The 27,912-nt window shown below is 43.4% G+C and overlaps 1 protein-coding gene across 3 annotated transcripts in view; it reads right to left on the reverse strand.

Moving 5' to 3' along the window:
- The window catches only part of mthfd1l (methylenetetrahydrofolate dehydrogenase (NADP+ dependent) 1 like), a 98,840-nt gene that overhangs the window by 25,637 nt on the left and 45,291 nt on the right, over positions 1–27,912 (reverse strand). For all 3 annotated transcript variants that reach the window (XM_046298682.1, XM_046298681.1, XM_046298683.1), the window contains 4 exons: positions 24,313–24,424; positions 4,635–4,774; positions 3,619–3,660; positions 1,202–1,305 (listed from right to left, as the gene is read on the reverse strand). In XM_046298682.1, the coding sequence (XP_046154638.1) occupies positions 1,202–1,305; positions 3,619–3,660; positions 4,635–4,774; positions 24,313–24,424 (398 nt within the window). The remainder of the gene's footprint in view (positions 1–1,201; positions 1,306–3,618; positions 3,661–4,634; positions 4,775–24,312; positions 24,425–27,912) is intronic.

A 27,912-nucleotide genomic window follows, 5' to 3' on the forward strand; every position in this document is an offset into this window, starting at 1 on the left:
AGGTGTTGAAATGAGATGGCAACTTCGAAGTGTTTAAGTTTGGCTTAACAAGACCGTTATCCTTATGTTTTTGCAGTGTGTGTGGCGTGGCCATGTGACAGCCCATTTAGTCTAAATGAGGCCTGAAGGCCAAAGCCACATACTAATAGCTTCCGACATGCCACAGTTGCTGTGTAAACACCTCAGTCACACTGACAGACTAACACTATGTAAAACACACCAAGTCATCTAACCACAGACCTCAACAACACCAGTCATGACATGGGCCACTTACTGTGTCTTCACAGTCCTCACAAGGATAGTCCTCACAAGGATAGTCCTCACAAGGATAGTCCTCACAAGGATAGTCCTCACAAGGATAGTCCTCACAAGGATAGTCCTCACAAGGATAGTCCTCACAAGGATAGTCCTCACAAGGATAGTCCTCACAAGGATAGTCCTCACAAGGATAGTCCTCACAAGGATAGTCCTCACAAGGATAGTCCTCACAAGGATAGTCCTCACAAGGATAGTAAAACAAGGAACATTCACATTTCCCCACAAATAAATACATCCATTTTAGGTTTAGGGGTTAGGGTTAGAATTAGGGGTTAAAGGGATATTTAGGGTTAAAGGGATAGCATGCTAGCAGATACCCGAGCTAATGCTAGTTAGCATTAGCTCGCAAAACTACTTTCCTTCATACTGGACACAGAGACATAATCCCTAAGCATCTCTTTAATGTTACGGTTAGGGACAATAGGATTTAGAATGGGAAGCAATTGTTTTGTCCCCATAAGGATAGTAAAACAAATGTGTGTGTCACTGGCAGGTTGACATTTATTGTCATGAGTCTTGTCCTGGAAGGAGAACGGAGGGATTTCCCCTAAGATGGGCCAGCTGCAAAATCTAAATAGTTTATATTTTTAAAAATGCATGGAAACAGTGTGGTTAAGGTTTAAAATCAGACGTTATGTCTTTATGGCCGTGCCGGCTAGTGACCACTCTGCAGAGCTGAGTGTCACTGACCCTCATATGTGTTTGCATATTTTTGTAACAAACTGATAAGGATTCTAAAGCTAAACATGTTTTTGTCTGCATTCGTCTGTGCATTCACATGCCTGTCCACGATATGGGGTCTGACAGAGAGAGAAGAGAGGCCCAGGCCAGCTAAGGACACAGCTGATCAGCTGCTCAGACTGTTACAGACTGGAAGTCTTACTTGAAGACGTTGAGAGCCACGACCACGGGGACTCCAAACAGGTGGGCTATCTGGATCTGTTTCCTCAGGTTACTGCTGCAGCCCTTCACCACCAGACTCAGGTTCTAAAATTACAGAGGGACAGAGAGAGTGAGATGGGAGGGAGGGAGAGATTCATTCCAATCTAATGGAAACATAGTCAACCTCAAAGTGAAACTCAGCCAGGTCAGAATTACAGTGGCGTTAGATGTGAGGCAGAGAGAGTGGCAGGTATTCATCTCTTTCATTTCCACAAGTGTGAATGTTAAATGCTAACTACCGAAACAGGATATCACCGTTTACGAGAAGCTTGGTCAATGACTCAGGAGTTCTCGCTCATATGACACAGTCTGTGAGAAAGACAGAATGCGCAAAAGACTGAGAAAGAGCGAAAGAGCAAGAGAGAGTGAGAGAAGAGATAAAAAGCAAGAGTGGGCGTAAATAGAGGATGTTATAATTGCATGGTAAGAGCCAGGTCTTTTACAGAGTCAGGAGAATTGGAAGGTCGAACCTATTGGCATCCCTCTACCCCACTCTGCTACAGTCCCCTCTGGTAGTTCAGTCGCCTAGAGCAACACTGGCTCGTCTTCAACAGTTTAGACTTGGGGGGGTGAGGCAATACTCACTAAGGAGCTCAAATCCTGTTTTACAGCAACATTAATACTCTCTGGGGAAGGAACAATCCCAACTGTATGACATCCCATATGAAAAACACACAGGTTGATTTGTCAGAGTGGGTGTGCGTGCACGTGGTGACTGCGCGTGACAGGCAATACTCCCAGAGATAATTAAACTCTGTCTGTTTAGCACCAAAGTTGTCATATTCCAGGATCCACCGACTGGCCTATCCAGAACCCAGTCCTTAGTCGTCTCCAGGCCCTAAAGTTACTCTGCTGTGCCTGGCTCTGTGCCTGGCTCTTCTCTCTCAAGCCCTTCTGCTTCTCGTTACAGCCCTCACAATTAACTTAGCTAACACCCCTTCATTATTTGCTCAGCTGAGGAGCCTTTGAGAGAGGAGTGATTTAAACCAGGCATGGGGTTTGAACATACAGACCCCCCACCTCCATCTCTATTAAGACCCGTCCCTGCCCGGAGACCCAAGCCAAGGGTCTATTTGCCCTGCTAATCAAATAATTACCTCAAATCATGTTGAAGAGAGAGCGAGAGAGAGAGCGATGCATGTCTGTATGTGAGGAATAGAAAGAGGAATGAGGACCAAAGGGGGTGGCTGGAGGCTAGGGCAGAACTTGGAAATGTCAGATACTCTTTTTAGTCCTTCCTTCGTTCTCCTCTTCCCTCCTACCCATGTGTATAGTGTGACATTGCATCATCCCCTAAAACCATAAACCTCATCTGAACTTATGAAATCTGCCTGGTTATAGGTGTGTTCTGTATTACCAGAGACATTCATATCCAGGTGCTAAGTCCCACTGTTCTGCTGGCTGATTGATTGATTAAATGATATTCCACTCACTTGTCACTTGCATCCCAGATCTAAATCAGTCCCTTATTAGAGGGGAAGTACTGTATGCGAACTGGCAGTTAGTGTTGGACTTGTAACTGAAAGGTTGCAAGATCAAATCCTCGAGCTGACAAGGTAAAAATCTGTCGTTCTGCCCCTAAACAAGGCAGTTAATCCAATGTTCCTAGGCCGTCATTGAAAATAAGAATTTGTTCTTAACTGACCTGCCTAGTTAAAAAAAAAAAAAAATGTATGCAGAACATCAAGGCCTGGATTTAAAAACTCTTGTACACGCCCTTCCTCAAGTCCACGCCTGTAATGTTAACAGGGCGCAATGTTGCCACCTATGGACAGGGATATGTATGGCCTTCCATTTTATCAAACCCACAAACAAACAAACAAAGGCTTGATTTGTTGATTGTGGTGGCAAATGTGAAAGGAAATGTTGTGTTGCACAACATGGTAATAGGTCTTACATGAGCAAATGACTTCCTAACTGTATCTAATAGTACCAAGGCTATCCTGACCTTAGACAAAATCAGGTTATGTTAATGATCATAACCCAGTGATTAGATCGAACCACAACCCCCCTACCCCTCCACCTCTCAATAAAGCCACTGACATGTTTATTTCATTTCCCTAATCAATTTCTATCCCTGCATCATCACCAAGTCAGGGAACCAACAGGAGGCATGCAAATCAAATGTTGGTCAGGAGGACATCATGTTCATGTCAGGTACAGTAGCTCAACTCCCAGCTCTTTCATGCACAAAGTGTCTGTCTGCTGACTTTGGTTAATACTTTTTTCACTGGTATTTTTTAAAACTTGGGGAACAAGGGAGTCAACTCTTAATAAGCTCACATTGCCACGGGCAACAAAAATAGTTGTACTACCCTGTTTCAAACCATGTAAAGTGCTCTCTCTCCAATATCTTACCTCATCTATGTACTCTCTTGGTAGAGGTGAGCCAGCTGAGACCTGCAGGAACAGTCATTTTAGCACATATTCAAACAAAAATATAGCACCATCAAATACTGTATTTCACAGTTAGTTTTGTGTATTATGGTCAACTCGGGTACAGTAAATTCCAGGAAACTGAAATGAACGGTCCAGGTGCTAGTGCAGATAAGCAACTCTTGGACTTGGGTTATCTAATACAGGCTAGAAACAAGCATTTCTTCCAGGGACGTATGCAACACACAAATCACTGAGTTTATGGATACGGCAATGAACACATAAGCCAGAGCACTATAATCACAGAATGTCTCGTCCTTAGACATGTACAACAGTGGGCCATTTACTGATGTACATGGTAACCGCTCTATCCTAGAATTGCAGAGATCCTATAACGTTAGCCAGTAGAGAACAATAAAGTTCTCTTGCTATATTAGTATTATAGAATGCAGTGGTGGAAAAAGTACTCGAAAGTCACCATAATAGAAAATCACTCAAGTAAAAGTCACCCAGTAAAATACTGTATAAATCTTTTCAAATTCTTTATATTTAGCAAACCAGACAGCAACTCTGAAGCGTTGGTGTTTAGTGAGCCCACCGGATCAGTCTGTAGGGATGTACTCTTTAAAAAAAACGACGCACAATTGACGCTAGGCCAATCGTGCGTTGCCCCACGGACCTCCCGGTCACGGCCGGTTACGACAGCGCCCTTAGCCACTGCGCCACCCGGGAGGCCCCCGGATGTACTCTTGATAAGTGTGTGAATTGGACCATTTTCCTGTCCTGCTAAGCATTAAAATGTAACGAGTACTTTTGGGTGTCAGGGAGAATGTATGCAGTAAAAAAGTACATTATTTTCTTTAGGAATCTAGTGAAGTAAAAGTTGTCAAAAATATATATGGTGAAGTACTGACACCACAAAAAACTACTTAAGTAGTACTTTAAAGTATTTTTACTTAAGTACTTTACACCACTGATAGAATGGATGGATGACTCACATTGGGACCGCCACCATGCATTTTCAATGCTCTGACCGTGGCGACCAGGACGACAACGTTTGGCCTCAGCCCCGAGGCCCTGCACTTGATGTTGAAGAACTTCTCCATCCCGATGTCTGCCCCGAAACCAGCCTCAGTCACTGTAGAGAGGAAAGAAGGGGGTAGGAGTCAACACCAGAGTTAGACAGAAAGTGAGATAAGTCCAAAGCATAGGCAGATCAGCCCTGTGTATGTTTTCACTTTCTGTAACTTAGTTCTACAATACATGGACATTACACGTGACCAAGTCCTCAGTTTAGTCGGATACATCTTCAGAGCACTGCAGCGAAGACAAGCCATGTTATGATCACTTTCTACCTCCCCCTCTACCCATCTCTCTATCCCTCCCATCTCTGTGGGAGTAAATCTGGAGTGAATGGCTGGTTCAGTTGGAGGTCTGCCAGGGCCTCTGATACTACAGCCCTGGGCCTCTTGAACACACTCCAACACAAGCAAATAGTCTACCTGCAATGACAGCTCTGTTAAGATACAGCTTCCTGGAGGGCCACCATTGTATGAGTCACAAGGAGAAAGCGGACAGATATTCATTACCAGATAGCACAGCTATGCTGAATGTGGCTCAAGATGGCACCGACAGAAATGGCAGCTCTGCTTCAAGCTCCTAAGCAACATTTCAGTATTTTGTTTTGTGTGCTATGTCTTACGTTATTAGCCCAGAAGCATTTTTGTGTTACTACATACTCCTGGAAATAACTTTCGGATATCAGAGTGGCGTTAACTCACCAGCATTACGACTTGAATTGGATCCTTGTTCGTACCCCCTAGGGCAATGAAATGGATCCTTTGTTTGTACCCCATAGGGCAATGAAATGGATCCTTGTTCGTACCCCATAGGGCAATGAAATGGATCCTTTGTTCGTACCCCCTAGGGCAATGAAATGGATCCTTTTCGTACCCCCTAGGGCAATGAAATGGATCCTTTGTTCGTACCCCCTAGGGCAATGAAATGGATCCTTTGTTTGTACCCCCTAGGGCAATGAAATGGATCCTTGTTCATACCCCATAGGGCAATGAAATGGATCCTTGTTCATACCCCATAGGGCAATGAAATGGATCCTTTGTTCGTACCCCCCAGGGCAATGAAATGGATCCTTGTTCGTACCCCATAGGGCAATGAAATGGATCCTTTGTTCGTGCCCCCTAGGGCAATGAAATGGATCCTTTGTTTGTACCCCCCAGGGCAATGAAATGGATCCTTTGTTTGTACCCCCAGGGCAATGAAATGGATCCTTGTTCACCCCCAGGGCAATGAAATGGATCCTTGTTCGATGAAATGGATCCTTGTTCGTACCCCCTAGGGCAATGAAATGGATCCTTGTTCGTACCCCATAGGGCAATGAAATGGATCCTTTGTTCGTGCCCCCTAGGGCAATGAAATGGATCCTTTGTTTGTACCCCCCAGGGCAATGAAATGGATCCTTGTTCGTACCCCCAGGGCAATGAAATGGATCCTTGTTCGTACCCCCTAGGGCAATGAAATGGATCCTTGTTCGTACCCCATAGGGCAATGAAATGGATCCTTTGTTTGTACCCCCCAGGGCAATGAAATGGATCCTTTGTTTCTACCCCCTATAGGGCAATGAAATGGATCCTTTGTTTGTACCCCCCAGGGCAATGAAATGGATCCTTGTTCATACCCCCCAGGGCAATGAAATGGATCCTTTGTTTCTACCCCCTATAGGGCAATGAAATGGATCCTTTGTTTGTACCCCCAGGGCAATGAAATGATCCTTGTTCGTATCCAATGAAATGGATCCTTTGTTCGTACCCCTAGAGCAATGAAATGGATCCTTTGTTTGTACCCGCAGGGCAATGAAATGGATCCTTGTTCATACCCCATAGGGCAATGAAATGGATCCTTGTTCATACCCCATAGGGCAATGAAATGGATCCTTTGTTTGTACCCCCCAGGGCAATGAAATGGATCCTTTGTTTGTACCCCCCAGGGCAATGAAATGGATCCTTGTTCGTACCCCCAGGGCAATGAAATGGATCCTTGTTCGTACCCCCTAGGGCAATGAAATGGATCCTTGTTCGTACCCCATAGGGCAATGAAATGGATCCTTTGTTCGTGCCCCCTAGGGCAATGAAATGGATCCTTTGTTTGTACCCCCAGGGCAATGAAATGGATCCTTGTTCGTATAGGGCAATGAAATGGATCCTTGTTCGTACCCCCTAGGGCAATGAAATGGATCCTTGTTCGTACCCCATAGGGCAATGAAATGGATCCTTTGTTTGTACCCCCCAGGGCAATGAAATGGATCCTTTGTTTCTACCCCCTATAGGGCAATGAAATGGATCCTTTGTTTCTACCCCCTATAGGGCAATGAAATGGATCCTTTGTTTGTACCCCCCAGGGCAATGAAATCGATCCTTGTTCGTACCCCATAGGGCAATGAAATGGATCCTTTGTTCGTACCCCCTAGAGCAATGAAATGGATCCTTTGTTTGTACCCCGCAGGGCAATGAAATGGATCCTTGTTCATACCCCATAGGGCAATGAAATGGATCCTTTGTTTGTACCCCCCAGGGCAATGAAATGGATCCTTTGTTTGTACCCCCAGGCCAATGAAATGGATCCTTTGTTTGTACCCCCAGGGCAATGAAATGGATCCTTGTTCGTACCCCCTAGGGCAATGAAATGGATCCTTTGTTTGTACACCCAGGCCAATGAAATGGATCCTTGTTCGTACCCCCTAGGGCAATGAAATGGATCCTTGTTCGTACCCCCTAGGGCAATGAAATGGATCCTTGTTCGTACCCCCTAGGGCAATGAAATGGATCCTTTGTTTGTACCCCCTAGGGCAATGAAATGGATCCTTTGTTTGTACCCCCAGGGCAATGAAATGGATCCTTGTTCGTACCCCCTAGGGCAATGAAATGGATCCTTGTTCGTACCCCCTAGGGCAATGAAATGGATCATTGTTCGTACCCCATAGGGCAATGAAATGGATCCTTTGTTCGTACCCCCTAGGGCAATGAAATGGATCCTTTGTTTGTACCCCCTAGGGCAATGAAATGGATCCTTGTTCATACCTCATAGGGCAATGAAATGGATCATTGTTCATACCCCATAGGGCAATGAAATGGATCCTTTGTTTGTACCCCCCAGGGCAATGAAATGGATCCTTTGTTTCTACCCCCTATAGGGCAATGAAATTGATCCTTTGTTTGTACCCCCCAGGGCAATGAAATCGATCCTTGTTCGTACTCCATAGGGCAATGAAATGGATCCTTTGTTCATACCCCCTAGAGCAATGAAATGGATCCTTTGTTTGTACCCCGCAGGACAATGAAATGGATCCATGTTCATACCCCATAGGGCAATGAAATGGATCCTTGTTCATTCCCCATAGGGCAATGAAATGGATCCTTGTTCATACCCCATAGGGCAATGAAATGGATCATTGTTCATACCCCATAGGGCAATGAAATGGATCCTTTGTTTGTACCCCCCAGGGCAATGAAATGGATCCTTTGTTTGTACCCCCAGGGCAATGAAATGGATACTCTGTTTGTACCCCCCAGGGCAATGAAATGGATCCTTTGTTTGTACCCCCAGGGCAATGAAATGGATCCTTGTTCGTACCCCCTAGGGCAATGAAATGGATCCTTGTTCGTACCCCATAGGGCAATGAAATGGATCCTTTGTTTGTACCCCCCAGGGCAATGAAATGGATCCTTTGTTTCTACCCCCTATAGGGCAATGAAATGGATCCTTTGTTTGTACCCCCCAGGGCAATGAAATGGATCCTTGTTCTTACCCCATAGGGCAATGAAATGGATCCTTTGTTCGTACCCCCTAGAGCAATGAAATGGATCCTTTGTTTGTACCCCGCAGGGCAATGAAATGGATCCTTGTTCATACCCCATAGGGCAATGAAATGGATCCTTGTTCATACCCCATAGGGCAATGAAATGGATCCTTGTTCATACCCCATAGGGCAATGAAATGGATCCTTGTTCATACCCCATAGGGCAATGAAATGGATCCTGTTTGTTTGTACCCCCCAGGGCAATGAAATGGATCCTTTGCTTGTACCCCCCAGGGAAATGAAATGGATCCTTTGCTTGTACCCCCAGGGCAATTGAACTTATCCCAGAGGCTGCTGTAAGATTCGGAGTGGATTTCTACTCTGATTCAGGAGACGTGCACTCCATCCACCGCTTCCGAGTATATAACTCGCTAATGTTCAGTCTCTGGACAATAAAATAGACAAACTCAGGGCAAGGATCTCCTTCCAGAGAGACATCAGGGACTGTAACATACTCTGCTTCACGAAATCATGGCTCTCTTCGGATATACTGTCCCCATCCATACAGCCAGCTGGGTTCTCGGTACATTGCGCAGACAGGAATAAAGAACTCTCAGGAAGAAGAAAGGTGGTGGTGTAAGTGTGATGCTTAACTACTCATGGTGTGATTGTGATAACGTACAGAAACTCAAGTCCTTCTGCTCACCAGACCTATAGTCACAGCCGTGTATATTCCCCCTCAAGCCGAAACTATGACGGCCCTCAAAGAACTACACTGGACTTTATGCAAGCTGCAAACCACACATCCCGAGGCCGCATTTATTGTAGCTGGGGATTTTAACAAAGCAAATTTAAGGAAAATGCTACCGAAGTTCTATCAACACATTGACTGTAGTACCTTCACTGGAAAAAGCGCAAACCACCGTATTTAACCCTGGCAAGGTGACTGGGAATATGGTAGAATACAAACATTGTAGTTATTCCCTCTGTAAGGCAATAAAACAGGCAAAATGTCAGCACAGAGACAAAGTGGAGTCGCAATTCAACAGCTCAGACACTAGACGTATGTGTCAGGGTCTACAGACAATCACAGATTACAATGGGAAAACCAGCCACATCGCGGAAACCGAAGTCTTGCTCCCAGACAAGCTAAACACCTTCTTCCCCCGCTTTGACAACAATACAGTGCCACCGACATGGCTCGCTCCCAAGGACTGTGGGCTCTTGTTCTCCGTGACCAATGTGAGTAAGACATTTTAGTGTGTTAACCCTCGCAAGGCTGCCGGCCCAGACTGCATCCCTAGCCGCATCCTCAGAGCATGTGCAGACCAGTTGGCTGGAGTGTTTATGAACATATTCAAGCTCTTCCTATCCCAGTCTGCTGGCCCCACTTGCTTCAAGATGTCCACCATTGTTCCTGTACCCATGAAAGCAAAGGTTACTGAACTAAATGACTATCGCCCCGTAGCACTCACTGCTGTCATCATGAAGTGCTTTGAGAGGCTAGTTAAGGATCATATCACCACTATCTTAACGGATACCCTAGACCCATTTCAATTTGCTTACCGCCCCAATAGATCCACAGACGATGCAATTGCCATCGCACAGCATACTGCCCTATCCCTTCTGGACAAGTGTCTGTCTGTGTAAGAATGCTGTTCATTGACCATAGCTCAGCCTTCAACACCATAGGAAACACCACCTCCTGATCCTCTGATCCTCAACATAGGGGCCCCACAAGGGTGCGTGCTCAGCCCCCTTCTGTACTCCCTGCTCACCCATGACTGCGTGGCCACGCACCCCTCCAAATCAATCAAGTTTGCAGATGTCACAACAGTAGGCCTGATTACAAACAATGACGAGACAGCCTACAGGGAGAAGGTGACGGTCCTGATGGAGTGGTGCCATGAAAATAACCTCTCCCTTAAAGTCAACAAAGCTGATCGTGGACTTCAGGAAAACGGCAGAGGGATAACACCCTTATCCACATCGACGGGACCGCAGTGGAGAAGGAGAAAAGCTTGAAGTTTCTCAGCATACACATCGCTGAAAATCTGAAATGGTCCACCCACACAGACAGTGTGGTGAGGAAGGCGTAACAGCACCTCTTCAACCTCAGGAGGCTGAAGAAATTCAGCTTGGCCCCTAAGACCCTCACAAACTTTAACAGATGCACAATTGAGAGCATCCTGTCGGGCTGCATCCCCGCCTGGTACGGCAACTGCAACACCTGCAATCACAGGGCTCTCTAGAGGGTGATGCGGTCTGCCCAACGCGTCACCGGGGGCACACTGTCTGCCCTCCAGGACACCTACAGCACCCAATGTCACAGGAAGGCCAAAAAATATCATCAAGGACATCAACCACCCGAGCCACAGCCTGTTCACCCCCTATCATCCAGAAGGCGAGGGCAGTACAGGTGCAAAGCTGGGACCGAGAGACTGAAAAACAGCTTCCATCTCAAGGCCATCAGACTGTTAAATAGCCATCACTAGCCGGCCTCCACCCATTATCCTGACCTGAACGTAGTCACTGTTAGTAGCCAGTTACCACACGGTTACTCAACCCTGCACCTTAGAGGCTGCTGCCCTATGTACATAGACATGGAATCACTGGTCCCTTTAATAATGTTTACATACTGTTTTACTCATTTCATATGTATATACTGTACTTGATTTTAGTCAATGCGACTCCGACATTGCTCGTCCTACAATGTATATATTTCTTAATTCAATTATTTTACTTTTAGATGTGTGTGTATTGTTTTGAATTGTTAGATATTACTGCACTGTTGGAGCTAGGAACACAAGCATTTTGCTACGCCCAGAATAACATCTGTAAATATGTGTATGTGACCAACAACATTTGATTCGATTAGATGACAGCTAACACCATTAACACTGTTAGGGCTACAGGTTTACATTTCATCACACTGAAACTGTCAGCAAAGAGATAACACAGGGCTAATGACAACATAGACAACCAGCCTTGTGACCGCTTCCTGTTGTTTACACAGGAATCTCAGTCCTGGATGTTTCCAGTAGGGACCCCTGGTCCACTGGCCCTGCCCCAGTAAGCTGTGCCCCCCCCCCACCAGGGCTCCTCCAGGCTCCAGGCCATGACAGCCAGCTCCTCCCAGACTACACCCCCTCTCAGTGGGCTTCCTGTGCCACTTCCCTGGGAGGTCAGGGGAAGTTACTGTTTCCACTGGTGAAAGGTGGCATTCCAAACAGAGGTGTGTGTGTGTGATTGTCATGTTAGTGCATGCATGTGTGTGTGTTGAACTGTAGAAAACCCTAGGCCAGTTAAATCCTGGATTATCCCAAATAAAGGGATGTAGATTAAAAGGATTTAATAAATATTTGGACCTACAGTAATTAAGGGAATCACCTGCAATTGTGTGTGTTTTAGAAGTCAAGTGTGTAGATTCTCCATTTAACATCTGACATGATGTCTAACTGACCACGGACACAGGCCACCATACTGTTCCTTCTAGCTATTCAGAGCACTCCAAAAAGTCAGGCCCAGAATTTCACAGTCCACAATATAAACGGAGGTTAACAAGTGATGAAAATGTGTTTATCCATAAAACTCTACTCATCTGGAAATGCATATGGGAAAATGAACAGAAACAGAGATTGAAACAGTGTATTTAAGCTATTTGACCACAGAGGAGATTAGTGTATTGAGAGTGTGGTTAGGAAGAGACGTCCTCGGACCCAAAATGTTACAGACTGACAAACGATAAAATACAATCCCTCGGTTGTGGTGACTATTTTCTGGAGGGGGTGAGTTTCCATGAGAAAATGAAAGGTGTGTATTATGGCTACACTGTTATACGGGCTAATCAACAGAGAGAGGGATAGAGAGAGAGGGATAGAGAGAGAGGGGGGGGGGGGGAGTCTGCTCTGCTTAACCTCAATTTCATTAAGCCATCCGTCAGAGATGCGGTAGTTTTTGGGGCCTAAAAAACACATTCTGCATTTCAACTGGTGGCCTTTCCATTTGTTAAAATCAACATCGCATGGCCAAATCTTAGCCAAAGGATTTAGCAAGATGTTTGGTGAACTACGGAGAGCAGACTGTTTTCTTGCATTTTTACAGGGGTAGGAATGGTTTTTGTGTTTATCCTGGCTGTGACAACATGGTATTACTGTCAAGTCCTGGCAATGAATTGATCACCAGAGAAAAAGCTTATTTTGGTCTCATTTTGAAACCTGGGTAATGGATTAATGATGATCCTTTCACAAGTTCAACCACACACACAGTCACCGCCGCCGCGTACGAGAGAGAGAAAGACAGAAACAACAACACGGTAACACAGAGGATGTCTAAAGGAAGCCCCTGTGAGTTTCCTGGTCTGTGTGGTGACCTCAAACTAGTGAGGATTGTTGTGAAAATCTGTGGGGCTACAGAGGACAGAGCAGGGGAGTAGTGAGGCTTGTTCAGGGTTACTACCAGTCACAGATCTGGAGCAGCAGCAGCCCAGCCTCAGCGTGCACACACACACACACACACACACACACACACACACACACACACACACACACACACACACACACACACACACACACACACACACACACACACACACACACACACACACACACACACACACACACACACACACACACACACACACACACACACACACACACACACAGGCCTGAAAAGTAAGCCAGGTCAGCGCTAGTTTCTCCACCCCCCCAAAAAATACTCACATTTTCCCCCAATATGAATGAAAATGCAGATTTGAGATACGATCACTGATAATACCTATTCCGAACAAGTTTTATTCCATTCTTTACATTATTCTCTCAGGTTCCAATCCTGACTAAATGTGTGTTATTCACCTGAATTAGCCTATGCATTAATGTCATTGGGAGGTCTCCACAAAAGTTGTCAAATTTGTGTTCAGCTCAACATTTCAACAAGTTTGGATGTGTCTAGTTATTCAAATGGATCCACATTTCTTCATCTGTGTGTTTTGTACAAAGGGGAAAACCCAGTGTCCCTGTTGTTAGAGGTTATTTGAGTGCCATCTCCTCCACACCAGACCAGACCACTAAGGATGCAGGAATAGCAGGAATCTGACATGTGGAATGCATTTCAAAATGGGAGTCTGTCTGGGACTAGCCTCCACCCAGGGTGCATTCGATCTCTCTCTTATCTAAACTACAATCAGTGCAAGACTGAAGGCTGAAACTGACTTGAAAACTACCACAACTAAAACATATGAGAAGGATAGTATTACATTGTCACCTTCAACTTACTGTAATAAGTAATAACCACACGATTCTGGTGTTTTGTTCTTGGCAAGAGGGAGGGGAGGCAGGTAGGGGAGGGGAAGCAGAGTGGAGGAAGAGGGGAGGAAAGGGGGAGAGGGCATCACAGCTGTCTGAGGAGACTCAGAGGGGAGGATAAGTTCCTAACATACCTGAGTGTCTGGTAACAAACAGAGACAGCAGAGAGGGAGAGTGAAGGGAGCAGGAGAGGGACTACGAACACAGGGAGCAGGAGAGGGACTACGAACACAGGGAGCAGGAGAGGGACTGCGAACACAGGGAGCAGGAGAGGGACTGCGAACACAGGGAGCAGGAGAGGGACTGCGAACACAGGGAGCAGGAGAGGGTCTGCGAACACAGGGAGCAGGAGAGGGTCTGCGAACACAGGGAGCAGGAGAGGGACTGCGAACACAGGGAGCAGGAGAGGGACTGCGAACACAGGGAGCAGGAGAGGGACTGCGAACACAGGGAGCAGGAGAGGGACTGCGAACACAGGGAGCAGGAGAGGGACTGCGAACACAGGGAGCAGGAGAGGGACTGCGAACACAGGGAGCAGGAGAGGGACTACGAACACAGGGAGCAGGAGAGGGACTGCGAACACAGGGAGCAGGAGAGGGACTACGAACACAGGGAGCAGGAGAGGGACTACGAACACAGGGAGCAGGAGAGGGACTACGAACACAGGGAGCAGGAGAGGGACTGCGAACACAGGGAGCAGGAGAGGGACTACGAACACAGGGAGCAGGAGAGGGACTACGAACACAGGGAGCAGGAGAGGGACTACGAACACAGGGAGCAGGAGAGGGACTACAAACACAGGGAGCAGGAGAGGGACTACGAACACAGGGAGCAGGAGAGGGACTACGAACACAGGGAGCAGGAGAGGGACTACGAACACAGGGAGCAGGAGAGGGACTACAAACACAGGGAGTAGGAGAGGGACTACAAACACAGGGAGTAGGAGAGGGACTACGAACACAGGGAGCAGGAGAGGGACTACGAACACAGGGAGCAGGAGAGGGACTACGAACACAGGGAGCAGGAGAGGGACTACGAACACAGGGAGCAGGAGAGGGACTACGAACACAGGAGAGATAGAGGTTAAGAGAGAGCGAGGAAGGAAAAAGAGGAAGGGATAAGATGGCCCCTTCCACACTTCTCTCCTCCTGACTGTGTTGTGAAACTCTACACTGGGAGCGTATTGCCTACGCATTCCTTCAGGTCAGTAGCGTGACAGTAACTACCTGAGCATGAAGGTGGCCACACACAAACACTGTAACTAGGTGGTAAGTAGTAGTACTGTGGGTTTAGCTAGGACTAAACACACCGGGCATGCCCTTAAAGACAGTTCACTACCACTCTGTGTCCACAGGCAAAAACACACACATTACCATTATTCTTTCACAGAGAGACTGAGAATGGAGTTTTTTTTAAAGAGTGCGAGGAGATGAGAGGAGTGTAAAACAGGGAGGGGAGGATGGATAGAGAAATATAGAAAGAGTCAGGTATGCTTTGACATTGATGGATTAGGCTGATTTACGCCAATGCATTCCACAGGGACTTACGATTACAAATCTGCTTCCTCCTCTAACAGAACTTTTCCACAGTTCCTAGAAAGCTTCGGAACCCTAGTCTGGAGCGTGGACTCCTCCAAGCAGCAACCCTAAGGTACCAGGGACAGAGACTAGAGGCAGGACCAAGGCCAGAGGCTTGAGCCAGGACCAGGGCAGGACTCCACCAGTGCCAGGACCAGGACTCAGGAGTAAGTGGGCTAAAGGGACTGGAAGCTAAGAACTAAGCTAAAGTTCAACCCTGGAGTTGTAACTTATATTTTGAGCCCACCCTTCCCAGGTAACCCGGGGTTTGAATTCCTCGCCAAAGTGTGCATGCGCGCTTCAGCCCAGAATGTACAGTTGAAAAAGAGCTGGCCGGCATTTTTTTTAGTTACTGTGTCTGAGTGTGTTACTCGCACATCACACTCTTAGAATTAAGGGGGACCCCGGAGTTCCTCAGGGAACCATTGGTAGTCAATGTCAGCTGTACATAGTCCATCGGTAAATAGCCCACCCAATTTACCTACCTCATCCCCATACTGTTTTTATTTATTTACTTTTCTGCTCTTTTGCACACCAGTATCTCTACCTGCACATGACCATCTGATCATTTATCACAGTGTTAATCTGCTAAATTGTCATTATTCGCCAAACTCCTCATGCCTTTTGCACACAATGTAAGTGACTGTTCCACTGGATGTCATAAGGTGAATGCACCAATTTGTAAGTCGCTCTGGATAAGAGCGTCTGCTAAATGACTTAAATGTAATGTAAATGTAATGTACAATGTATATAGACTCTTTTTTTTCTTTTTTTCCCCCTACTGTGTTATTGACTTGTTTATTGTTTACTCCATGTGTAACCATGTGTAGTTGTCTGTTCACACTGCTATGCTTGATCTTGGCCAGGTCGCAGTTGTAAATGAGAACTTGTTCTCAACTAGCCTACCTGGTTAAATAAAGGTTAAAAAAAATTGGTTCATATTTGCACCTTTTGTTAGTTGAGCGGTACTGGGAAGAATCTTTCATCCTTCAATGCAGCAAAGGCTTCCTGTAGAAAAGTGTATATATTGTAGCTATATCTCCTAGCGGTGGCAGCTGATCGGAAGATTTGTGGCTTATTTGGGGCTTGGCTTTCAAAAAGTTATTTTTGGCCACTCATGAGAGTAATTGTCATTGCTGTTCATGTGTTCAGTTGCAGAGTCAATAATAGAGCCTGACTGATAAAATCGGTTGACCAATATAAACAAATGTAATCAAATATTTGTATCAGTCTTTATTCCAAAGATAAAGCACAGATATTATAGACATCGAAGAAACAAATACATCTGCTCATTAGCAGTCTTTTTTATGCCCGAAGAGGGCGCTCTACGAGCTGATCATTGAACTTAATTCAGCCTTAGGTCACAACGTGAGAGATGGTAGGTATGGTGGTTTGACAGTGTGTAGCTTGCCACAGCCAGCGTATTTGAATAAGTAAATAATCAAAAGTACAATTCTCCAAGCAAGCAGCACTGTCATCACATTCTCACTTAGTTAAAGTTAGCTGGTTTGCTAGCCAGCAGGGTAGTTAGTACATAAGTAACAGAGATTGAGCTAACACTGGAATGGCGCCAAAGTGAACACTCATCCTTGATACAAAAATGACACCATTACGGTCTTGGCCTATTATGTTAGCGAGTGGGGGATTATTTAGTCAATGTTCCAAAATAAACAAACAATCTGCAAAATGCAAGTCAGTTGGATACATATCTACAGTGGCTTGCGAAATTATTCACCCCCGTGGCATTTTTCCTATTTTGTTGCCTTGATTTTTGGGGGGTTTGTATCATTTGATTTACACAACACGTCATCCACATTGAAGATACAAACAAGAAATAAGACAAAAAAACTGAAAACTTGAGCGTGCGTAACTAGCCGCCTTTTGCAGCAATTACAGCTGAAAGTCTCTTGGAGTATGTCTCTATAAGTTTGGCACATTTAGCCACTAGGGTTTTGACCATTCTTCAAAGCAAAACTGCTCCAGCTCCTTCAAGTTGGATGGGTTCCGCTTGTGTACAGCAATCTAAGACATACCACAGATTCTCAATTGGATTGAGGTCTGGGCTTTGAATAGGCCATTCCAAGACATTTAAATGTTTCCCCTTCAACCACTCGAGTGTTGCTTTAGCAGTATGCTTTGGGTCATTGTCCTGCTGGAAGGTGTGCCTCCTTCCCAGTCTCAAATCTCTGGAAGACTGAAACAGGTTTCCCTCAAGAATTTCCCTGTATTTAGCACCATCCATCATTCCTTCAATCCTGACCAGTTTCCCAGTCCCTGCCGATGAAAACATCCCCACCGCATGATGCTTCCACCACCATGCTTCAATGTGGGGATGGTGTTCTCAGGGTGATGGGAGGTGTTGGGTTTGCCCCAGACATAGCTTTTTTCCTTGATGGCCAAAAAGATCAATTTTAATCTAATCTGACCAGAGTACCTTCTTCCAAATGTTTGGGGAGTCTCCCACATGCATTTTGGCGAACACCAAAAGCGTTTGCATTTTTTTTTTCTTTAAGCAATGTCTTTTTTCTGACCACTCCTCCATGAAGCCCAGCTATGTGGAGTGCACGGCTTAAAGTGGTCCTATGGACAGATACTCCAATCTCAGCTGTGAAGCTTTGCAGTTCCTTCAGGGTTATCTTTGGTCTCTTTGTTGCCTCTCTGATTAATGCCCTCCTTGCCTGGTCTGCGAGTTTTGGTGGGCAGCCCTCTCTTGGCAGGTTTGTTGTGGTGCCATATTCTTTCCATTTTTTATAATGGATTTAACGGTGTTCCGTGGGATGTTCAAAGTTTCTGATATTTTTTTTATAACCCAACCCTGACCTGTACTTCTCCACAACTTTGTCCCTGACCTGTTTGGGGAGCTCCTTGGTCTTCTTGGTGCCGCTTGCTTGGTGGTGTCCCTTGCTTAGTGGTGTTGCAGACTCTGGGACCTTTCCCAGAGTGTATATAACAGGTGTATATAAACACTGAGATCTTGTGACACTTAAATAAAGTCCACCTGTGTGCAATCTAACTAATTATGTGACTTCTGAAGGTAATTGTGTGACTTCTGAAGGTAATTGGGCTGAATACATATGCACACACCATTTTATGAATACATATGCACTGAATACATATGCACGCACCATAATTTTTTTCATATCAGTTTCCATATTTGGACTATTTTATGCATGTCCATTACATGAAATCCAAATCTATTTAAATTACAGGTTTTAATGCACCAAAATAAGAAAAATGCCAAGGGGGATGAATACTTTAGCAAGGCACTGTATCACTCTGGCCATGTGATTGCATTCATGAGATAAGTAGCTAACGTTAGCTAGCTAGCTAAATTAGAACACGTGACTAAAACCAGTGAGGCAAGCATGTCTGCATAAACGTTTTCAGTCATCAGTGCATGCCATTTGCAGATGGAATGTATAGCGAATACAATTTTGTATTAAATAGCAGAGTAATGTACATACAGTACTTTCAGAAAGTAATCACACCCCTTAAATTTTTCACATTTTGTTATGTTGTAGAGTGGGATTAAAATGGAATTAATTGTATTTTTTGGTCAATGATCTACACAAAATATTGTGATGTCAAAGTGGAAGAAAAATTATAATATTTGCGAAACATTTATGAAGAATAAAGTATCTTGATTAGATAAGTATTCAACACCTGAGTCAATAGATGTTAGAATCATCTTTGGCAGTGATTACAGCAGTGAGTCTTTCTGGGTAAGTCTCTAAGAGCTTTCCACACCTGGATTGTGCAACATTTGGCCATTATTCTTTTAATAAATTCTTCAAGCTCTGTCGAATTGGTTATTGATCATGGCTAGACAAACATTTTCAGGTCTTGCCATAGATTATCAAGCAGATTTAAGTCAAAACTGTAACTAGGCCACTCAGGAACATTCACTGTCTTCTTGGTTAGCAACTCCAGTGTAGATTTGGCCTTGTGTTTTAGGTTATTGTCCTGCTGAAAGGTGAATTAATCTCCCAGTGTCTGGTGAACCAAGTTTTCCTCTAGAATTTAGCTTGTGCTTAGCTACATTCAGTAAAAAAAAATATCCTGAAAAACTCCTCAGTCCTTAATGCGAACAAGCATACCCATAACATGATGCAGCCACCACTATGCTTGAAAATGTGTAGCGTCATCCTCCATAATATGTTGTATTGGATTTACCCCAAACATAACACTTTGTATTCAGGACAAATAATTAATTGCTTTGCGACAATCTTTGCACTATTACTTTAGTTCCTTGTTGCAAACAAGATAAATGTTTTGGAATATTTTTATTCTGTACAGGCTTCCTTATTTTCACTCTGTCAAATAGGTTAGTATTGTGGATTAACTGCAATGTTGTTGATCCATCCTCAGTTTTCTCCTATCAGAGGCATTACACTCCAACTGTTTTAAAGTCACCATTGGCATCATGGTAAAATCCCTCAGTGGTTTCCTTCCTCTCCTCCAACTGAGTTAGGAAGGATCACCTGTATCTTTGTAGTGACTGGGTGTATTGATAAACCATCCAAAGTGTAATTAATAACTTCTCCATGCTCAAAGGGATATTCAAATGTCTGCTTTTTAAAATTTCTACCCATACAACTTGTGACTTGTTAAAGACTCCAATAAACTCCTAGACTTAAATTACACTGACCATAGTAAAGGGGTTGAAAACTTATTGACCCTAGACTTTTCAGCTTTTCATTTCATTTGTAAAAACTGACATTATGGGGTATATTGTGTGTAGGGAAAAAGTCAAGGGGTGTGTATACCTTCTGAAGATATGTATGTATGGTTACTAGAAGAAAACATTGTTGTAATGAACAGCTAACTTGTTCTTGTCATAGGTTGCCATAAAGTGTTTGTTTATATGACCTTTGACTATTGTTAACACTGCGTAAATCTACTCAGGACAAATGCTAACGCTGACACAGTGGTGGCATGACAAACGACATGTTACTGCATTTAAATGCTTATTTGTGAACAGTGCCGTTTCCGATTTACTTGAGACAAAGTTTAATTCATTCAGCGAGCCACCCCCTGTGTTGGTTTAGGACAAATACTTTTACATACTTCTTATCCACTTCCATTGATAGACCCCCTTAAGTCATACCTAAGAAAGTAAACTAAACAAGTTTTGTATTTACTGTCTTATTTAGAAGATATACACTGTGTACAAAACATTAGGAACACCTTCCTGATGTTGCACTGCACTTCCTTTTGTCCTCAGAACAGCCTCAATTCATTGGGCATGGCCTTTACAAGGTGTCTAAAGCATTCCACAGGCATGCTGGCCCATGTTGACTCCAATGCTTCCCACAGTTGTGTTAAATTAGCTGGATGTCCTTTGGGTGGTGGACCATTCTTAATGGGACACTATTGAGCGTGAAAAAGCCAGCAGCATTTGCAGTTCTTGACACAACCCGGTGCGCCTGGTGCCAACTACCAATCCCCGTTCAAAGGCACTTCCAATCTTTTGTCCTGCCCATTCACCCTCTGAATGGCGCAAGAGCACACACACAATCCATGTCTCAATTGTCACAAGGCTTGAAATCCTTATTTATCATGTCTCCTCTCCTTCATCTACACTGATTGAAGTCTACTTAAAAAGTGACATCAATAAGGGATCATTGACCAAGTGAAGGCTGTCTATGTCATGGAAAGAGCAAGTGTTCATAATGTTTTGTTCACTCATTGTAGTTGCTTTTTGGTAGATATCATGTAAACCACAAATAAAATGTTCTTAAATAATGCACATTTTATAATTTGTTAAGAAATCATCATTTAGAGTACCTGTTAATAATTTACAGCACAATGTGTGTACAAAAAGGTCAATTTTTCATTCCACCTCAAAAACACAACATCGGCAGATATATCGGTAATCTGTGACTTTTGCCTCCCTAATATCAATATCATATTGGACCCAAAAATAACATAGCGGTCAGGTTCTAGTCAATGGTTACGCCTGTACACTGCTAGTTCTGCCGCCTTTTTTAAAGGCGGACATAAGTGCATGTGACACTGAAGAGCCAAGTACAGTTGAAGTCGTAAGTTTACATGAACTTAGGTTGGTGTCAATAAAACTTGTTTCTCAACCACTCCACAAATGTCTTGTGAAACAAACTATAGTTTTAGCAAGTCGGTTAGGGCATCTACTTTGTGCATGACACAATACATTTTTCCAACAATTGTTAACAGACAGATTATTTCCCTTATCATTCACTGTATGACAATTCCAGTGGGTCAGAAGTTTACATACACCAAGATGACTGTGCCTTTAAACAGCTTGGAAAATTCCAGAAAATTATGTCATGGCTTTAGAAGCTTCTAATAGGCTAATTGACATAATTTGAGTCAATTGGTGGTGTACCTGTGGATGTATTTCAAGGCCTACCTTCAAACTCAGTGCCTCTTTGCTTGACATCATGGGGAAATCAAAAGAAATCAGCCAAGTCCTCAGATTTTTTTTTGTAGACCTCCACAAGTCTGGTTCATCCTTGGGAGCAATTTCCAAACGCCTGAAGGTACCATGTTCATCTGTACAAACAGTACGCAAGAATAAACACCATGGGACCACACAGCCGTTATACCACTCAGGAAGCAGACCTGTTCCGTCTCTTAGAGATGAACGTACTGTGGTGCAAAAAGTGAAAATTAATCCCACAACAACAGCAAAGGACCTTGTGAAGATGCTGGAGGAAACAGGTACAATGTACCTATATCCACAGTAAAACGAGTCCTATATCAACATAACCTGAAAGGCTGCTCATCAAGGAAGCCACTGCTCCAAAACCGTCATAAAAAAGCCAGACTACGGTTTGCAACTACACATGAGTACTTTTTGGAGAAATGTCCTCTGGTCTGATGAAACAAAAATACAACTGTTTGACCATAATGACCATCGTTATGTTTGGAGGACAAAGGGGGAGGCTTGCAAGATGGAGAACACCATCCCAACTGTGAAGCACGGGGGTGGCAGCATCATGTTGTGGGGGTGCTTTGCTGCAGGAGGGACTGGTGCACATCACAAAATAGATGGCATCATGAGGGAAGGAAAATTACGTGGATATATTGAAGCAACATCTCAAGACATCAGTCAGGAAGTTAAAGCTTGGTCGCAAATGAGTCTTCCAAATGGACAAGCATACTTCCAAAGTTGTGACAAAATGGCTTAAGGACAACAAAGTCACGGTATTGGAGTGGTCATCACAAAGCCCTGACCTCAGAAAATGTGTGGGCAGAGCTGAAAAAGCGTGTGCGAGCAAGGAGGTCTACAAACATGACTCTGTTACATCAGCTCCGTCAGGAGGAATGGGCCAAAATTCACCCAATTTATTGTGGGAACCTTGTGGAAGGCTACCCGAAACGTTTGACCCAAGTTAAACTATTTAAAGGCAATGCTACCAAATACTGTGTTTGTAAACTTCTGACCCACTGGGAATGTGATGAAAGAACTCAAAGCTGAAATAAAATCATTCTCTCTGTCACGCCTTGGTCATTGTATTTTGTGTTTTTGTTATATGTTTGGTTAGGCCAGGGTGTGACATGGGTTTATATGTTGTTTTTCGTATTGGGGTTTGTAGTATTTGGGATCGCGGCTGATTAGGGGTGTTGTATAGGCTTGGCTGCCTGAGGCGATTCTCAATCAGAGTCAGGTGATTCTCGTTGTCTCTGATTGGGAACCGTATTTAGGTAGCCTGAGTTTCGCTTTGTATTTCGTGGGTGATTGTTCCTGTCTCTGTGTAGTGTTCACCAGATAGGCTGTAATAGGTTTCATGTTTCGTTTGTTGTTTTTGTATTGAGTTATTTCATGTATCGTTCCGTTTTCATTCATTAAAGATCATGAGTAACAAACACGCTGCATTTCGGTCCGACTCCCTTCAACAGACGAACGCCGTTACACTCTCTACTATTATTCCGACATTTCACATTCTTAAAATAAAGTGGTGAATCTTACTGACCTAAAACAGAGAATTTTTACTTGGATTAAATGTCAGGAATTGTGAAAAACAAAGTTTAAATGTATTTGGCTAAGGTATATGTAAACTTCCGACTTCAACTGTAGCATTCCATTGTTACAATCGTCACCGTTTTGTTACAATATTGAAACACTAATATAATACATTTACTATAATCATTTTTTATTTATTTTTATTTCACCTTTATTTAACCAGGTAGGCTAGTTGAGAACAAGTTCTCATTTGCAACTGCGACCTGGCCAAGATAAAGCGTAGTAATTCGACACATACAACAACACAGAGTTACACATGGAATAAACAAAACATAGTCAATAATACAGTAGAACAAAAGAAAACAAAAAGTCTATATACAGTGAGTGCAAATGAGGTAAGTTAAGGAAATAAATAGGCCATGGTGGCGAAGTAATTACAATATAGCAATTAAACACTGGAATGGTAGATCGGCAGAAGATGAATGTGCAGGTAGAGATACTGGGGTGCAAAGGAGCAAAATAAATAAATAAATACCAGTATGGGGATGAGGTAGGTAGATAGATGGACTGTTTACAGATAGGCTAAGTACAGGTGCAGTGATCTGTAAAATGCTCTGACAGCTTGTGCTTAAAGCTAGTGAGGGAGATGTGAGTCTCCAGCTTCAGAGATTTTTGCAATTCGTTCCAGTCATGGGCAGCAGAGAACTGGAAGGAAAGACGACCAAAGGAGGAATTGGCTTTGGGGGTGACCAGTGAGATATATCTGCTGGAGCGCGTGCTACGAGGGGGTGCTGCTATGGTGACCAGTGAGCTGAGATAAGGTGGGGCTTTACCTACTATAATAATAATAAATCATGTCACTTACATTTCTATTATTAAAAAAGGTTCAACATGTAACCCCTGCCCTCACAAAAAGGTATCCGGTTGAACCTTTACAAATGAACTGAAAGGGTTCCCCCACACTGGCAATCAATTTGAGAAACAAAAAGGTTCCTCGAGGCTCCTTTAATTCGAAGAGTGTGCACTGAGGACACTTACCTACAAATCCGTTCTCTCCGACCAGCTTCAATGCAAGCTTGTCTGCCAGCACCGAGGAGTTGCCATGGGCGATGTTGGCAAATGGCCCTGCGTGGACAAACACTGGAGAGCCCTAGAACAACAGAAGGGCACACCATTTTTATTACCCAAATTGACTTACTAAGCAAACCCAGTACAAACATGGAAGAAGTACCTCTACATTCATTTGCATTCTACAACTACATCATTGAATTTCAGGACTGCATATGTGTCTAAACATTATTTGTCTACACAGCAGCTGCAGGTCAAGAGGTGGGAGGCACTAGTAGTGCAACGTGCCAGTGTTAATACACAGAACAACCCCATTCAGCCATTGGACTATGTCTATAACAATATACATGTTCAACTACAACTTTTGAGGAAGAAAATTGCTAACACCTCAGTCAAAATAGTGGGAGAGGGGAAAAGCTTGGAGGGAGAAAGCTGGGATAGGGGGAAACTGGAAGGTGAGTGAAAACGCTTTAGCCATTGTTTTGCCATGTGACAGGGCAGAGACAAATACCTCCAGTCCCACAGAGCTCTAAATCACTTGTTTAATGTGCCTCTTACACATGCTTTATAAAGCATCTACTTAAAATCGGAGAGAGAAAACAGAAAAGAGCACAGTGGGAGAGAATGAATGTGAGTGTGTGTGATTGTATTGAGAAAAAGCAACTCTAGAGATAAATCAGATGAAGCAGATGAAAAAAAGCCCATTTGAATAGGTATCCTGTTGCTGTTACCACCCTTTCCATTGTGCACTCTTTCTCTGACCCTGTAGGAAAGCTAGCATACGTCACATAAAAGGTGAATCTCTGTGTGTGATGACAACCCCTGAACTCTGATTGGATGTTGTGTCATTCCCTCCAGGAAAAACATTCAGGAAATATAACCACCAGCTCTCACAAATGAAATGGGAAATAAATACAATAAAAAAAGGCAATTGTGTCAGTTCTCCAGTCGGTGGAAAATAAAAGAGGAAGAGAGGATTAAACACACCCAGGGGAAAGGGATGGATATAAAAACAGGAAGGAGGAGATCGTTTCATCCTTTCTTCACCTCTCTCTCCAATACACCATCAGCATCACACACAAAAGGGCAAAAGGTTAGACTGGGGTCAATCAGGTGTCAAAACTAAGACTGATTGGTCCATTTAATCATGATCCACTCATGTAGACTGCAAACCCAGATGCCTGTACCAATCCTACATACAGTATTACATATTACTCCCACTGTCACTGTTTTGTACTCTGAGGAACAAGTGGAGGATGAGAGGAGACATATCTGAGAGAAAACCATAGCAGAGGAATACAAGGTCTGACTTCATCGGTATGTGTGTGTTGTGGATGGAGCATTACGCTTTCATCATTTGCGGTCACATCTGTGTAAACAACTCTGAACTGTCCTTAACAGGCCATAATTATCCGTGCCAAGCTGAAGACATCACTCCTAGAATGTGTCTGTATCTACAGGGCCTTCAGAAAGTATTCACATCTCTTTACTTTCTCCACATTTTGTTGTGTTACAGTCTAAATTTAAAATAGATTCAATTGAGATTTCTGGTCACTGGGGAATTTTTTTTAATTACATTTTTTTTTAAACACATTTATTAAAAACATTAAAAGCTTAAATGTTATGAGTCAATAACCCCTTTGTTATGGCAAGTCTAAATAAGTTCAGGACTAAAAATGGCTTAACAAGTCACCTAAGTTACATGGACTCACTGTGTACAATAAAAGTGCTTAATATGATTTTTAAATAACAACCTCATCTCTGTACCCCACACATACAGATAATTGTAAGGTCTCTCAGTCGAGCAGGGAATTTAAAACACAGATTTAACCAAAGACCAATGAAGTTTTCCAATACCTTGCAAAGAAGGGCACCTATTGGTAGATGGGTAAAACATTTTTAAAAAGCACACATTGAATATTCCTCTGAGCATGGTGAAGTTATTAATTACACGTTGGATGGTGTATCAATACAATCAGTCACTACAAAGATACAGGCGATCCTTCCTAACTCAGTTGGAGGAGAGGAAGGAAACCACTCAGGGATTTTACCATGATGCCAATGGTGACTTTAAAAAAGTTACAGAGCCTCTGATAGGAGAAAACTGAGGATGGATCAACAACATTGTTGTTACTCCACAATACCAACACAATTGACAGAGTGAAAAGGAGGAAGTCTATACATAATAAAAATATTCTAAAACATGCATCCTGCTTGCAACAGGGCACTAAGTAACGCTGCAAAAAATGCGGCAAAGCAATTCACTTTTTGTCCTGAATACAAAGTGTTGATTGGATTTGCCCTAAGCATTACTGAGTACCATTCTCCATATTTTCAAGCATAGTGGCGGCTGCATCATGTTATGCTATGCTTGTTCTTGGTAAGGACTGGGGACTTTTTCAGGATCAAAAAACAAACTGAATATAGCTAAGCACAAGCAAAATCCTAGAGGAAAACCTGGTTCACCAGACACTGGGAGATGAATTCACCTTCCAGCAGGACAATAACCTAAAACACAAGGCAAAATCTACACAGGAGTTGCTAACCAAAAAGACAGTGAATGTTCCTGAGTGGCTGAGTTACAGTTTTGACTTATATCTGTGGCAAGACCTCAAAATGGTTGTCTAAACATGATCAACAACCAATTTGACAAGACCTTGAAGAATTTTGGAAATAATAAAATGGTCTGATGTTGCACAATCCAGTTGTGGATAGCTCTTATCGATATTTACCCAGAAAGACAGACAGATGTAATCGTTGACAAATTGTAACATGTATTGACTCAGGGGGTTGAATACTTAACTAATCAAGTTTTTTCCCTCTCGTTTTCTTTCCCCTCCCCAAAAAGTTAGAATTTCTCTTCCACTTTGAGTATTTTGAATAGATTATTGAATAACTTTTTTAACAGTGAAATCCATTTTAATCCCACTTTGTAACAAAATGAGAAAAAGTAAAAAATGTGTCACGTCCTGACCATAGAGAGCCTTTATTTTCTATGGTGGAGTAGGTCAGGGTGTGACTGGGGGGTTAGTCTAGTTTATATTTTCTATGTGGGGTTCTAGGTTGTTTTTTCTATGTTGGGGTTTTGGTATGATTCCCAATTAGAGGCAGCTGGCTATCGTTGTCTCTAACTGGGGATCATACTTAAGGAGCATTTTTTTCCACCTGTGGGTTATGGGATATTGTTTATGTTTTGAGTTAGTGTTGTAGTCAAGGTTTGTTGTTTGTTAGCTTGTTTAGTCTTTGCTAAAGTTGAAATTCTTTAATAAATTATGTGGAACTCAACGTACGCTGCGCCTTGGTCCAACATTCATTCTAACGAACGCGACAAAATTATTGGGACAGTGATACATTTTCTGTTGTTTTGGCTCAGAACTCCAACCCTTTGGATTTTAAATTATACAATGACTCTACAAACTTGTTGGATGCTGTCACGCCCTGGCCTTAGTATTCTGTGTTTTCTTTATTATTTTGGTTAGGCCAGGGACATGGGTGATTATGTGTTTGTCTTGTCTAGGGGTTGTGTAGATTGATGGGGTTGTGTTTAGTATAGTATTCTAGGTAAGTCTA

This window comes from Oncorhynchus gorbuscha, linkage group LG14 (genome assembly GCF_021184085.1).
Source record: "Oncorhynchus gorbuscha isolate QuinsamMale2020 ecotype Even-year linkage group LG14, OgorEven_v1.0, whole genome shotgun sequence".
Taxonomy (NCBI): Eukaryota; Metazoa; Chordata; class Actinopteri; order Salmoniformes; family Salmonidae; genus Oncorhynchus; species Oncorhynchus gorbuscha.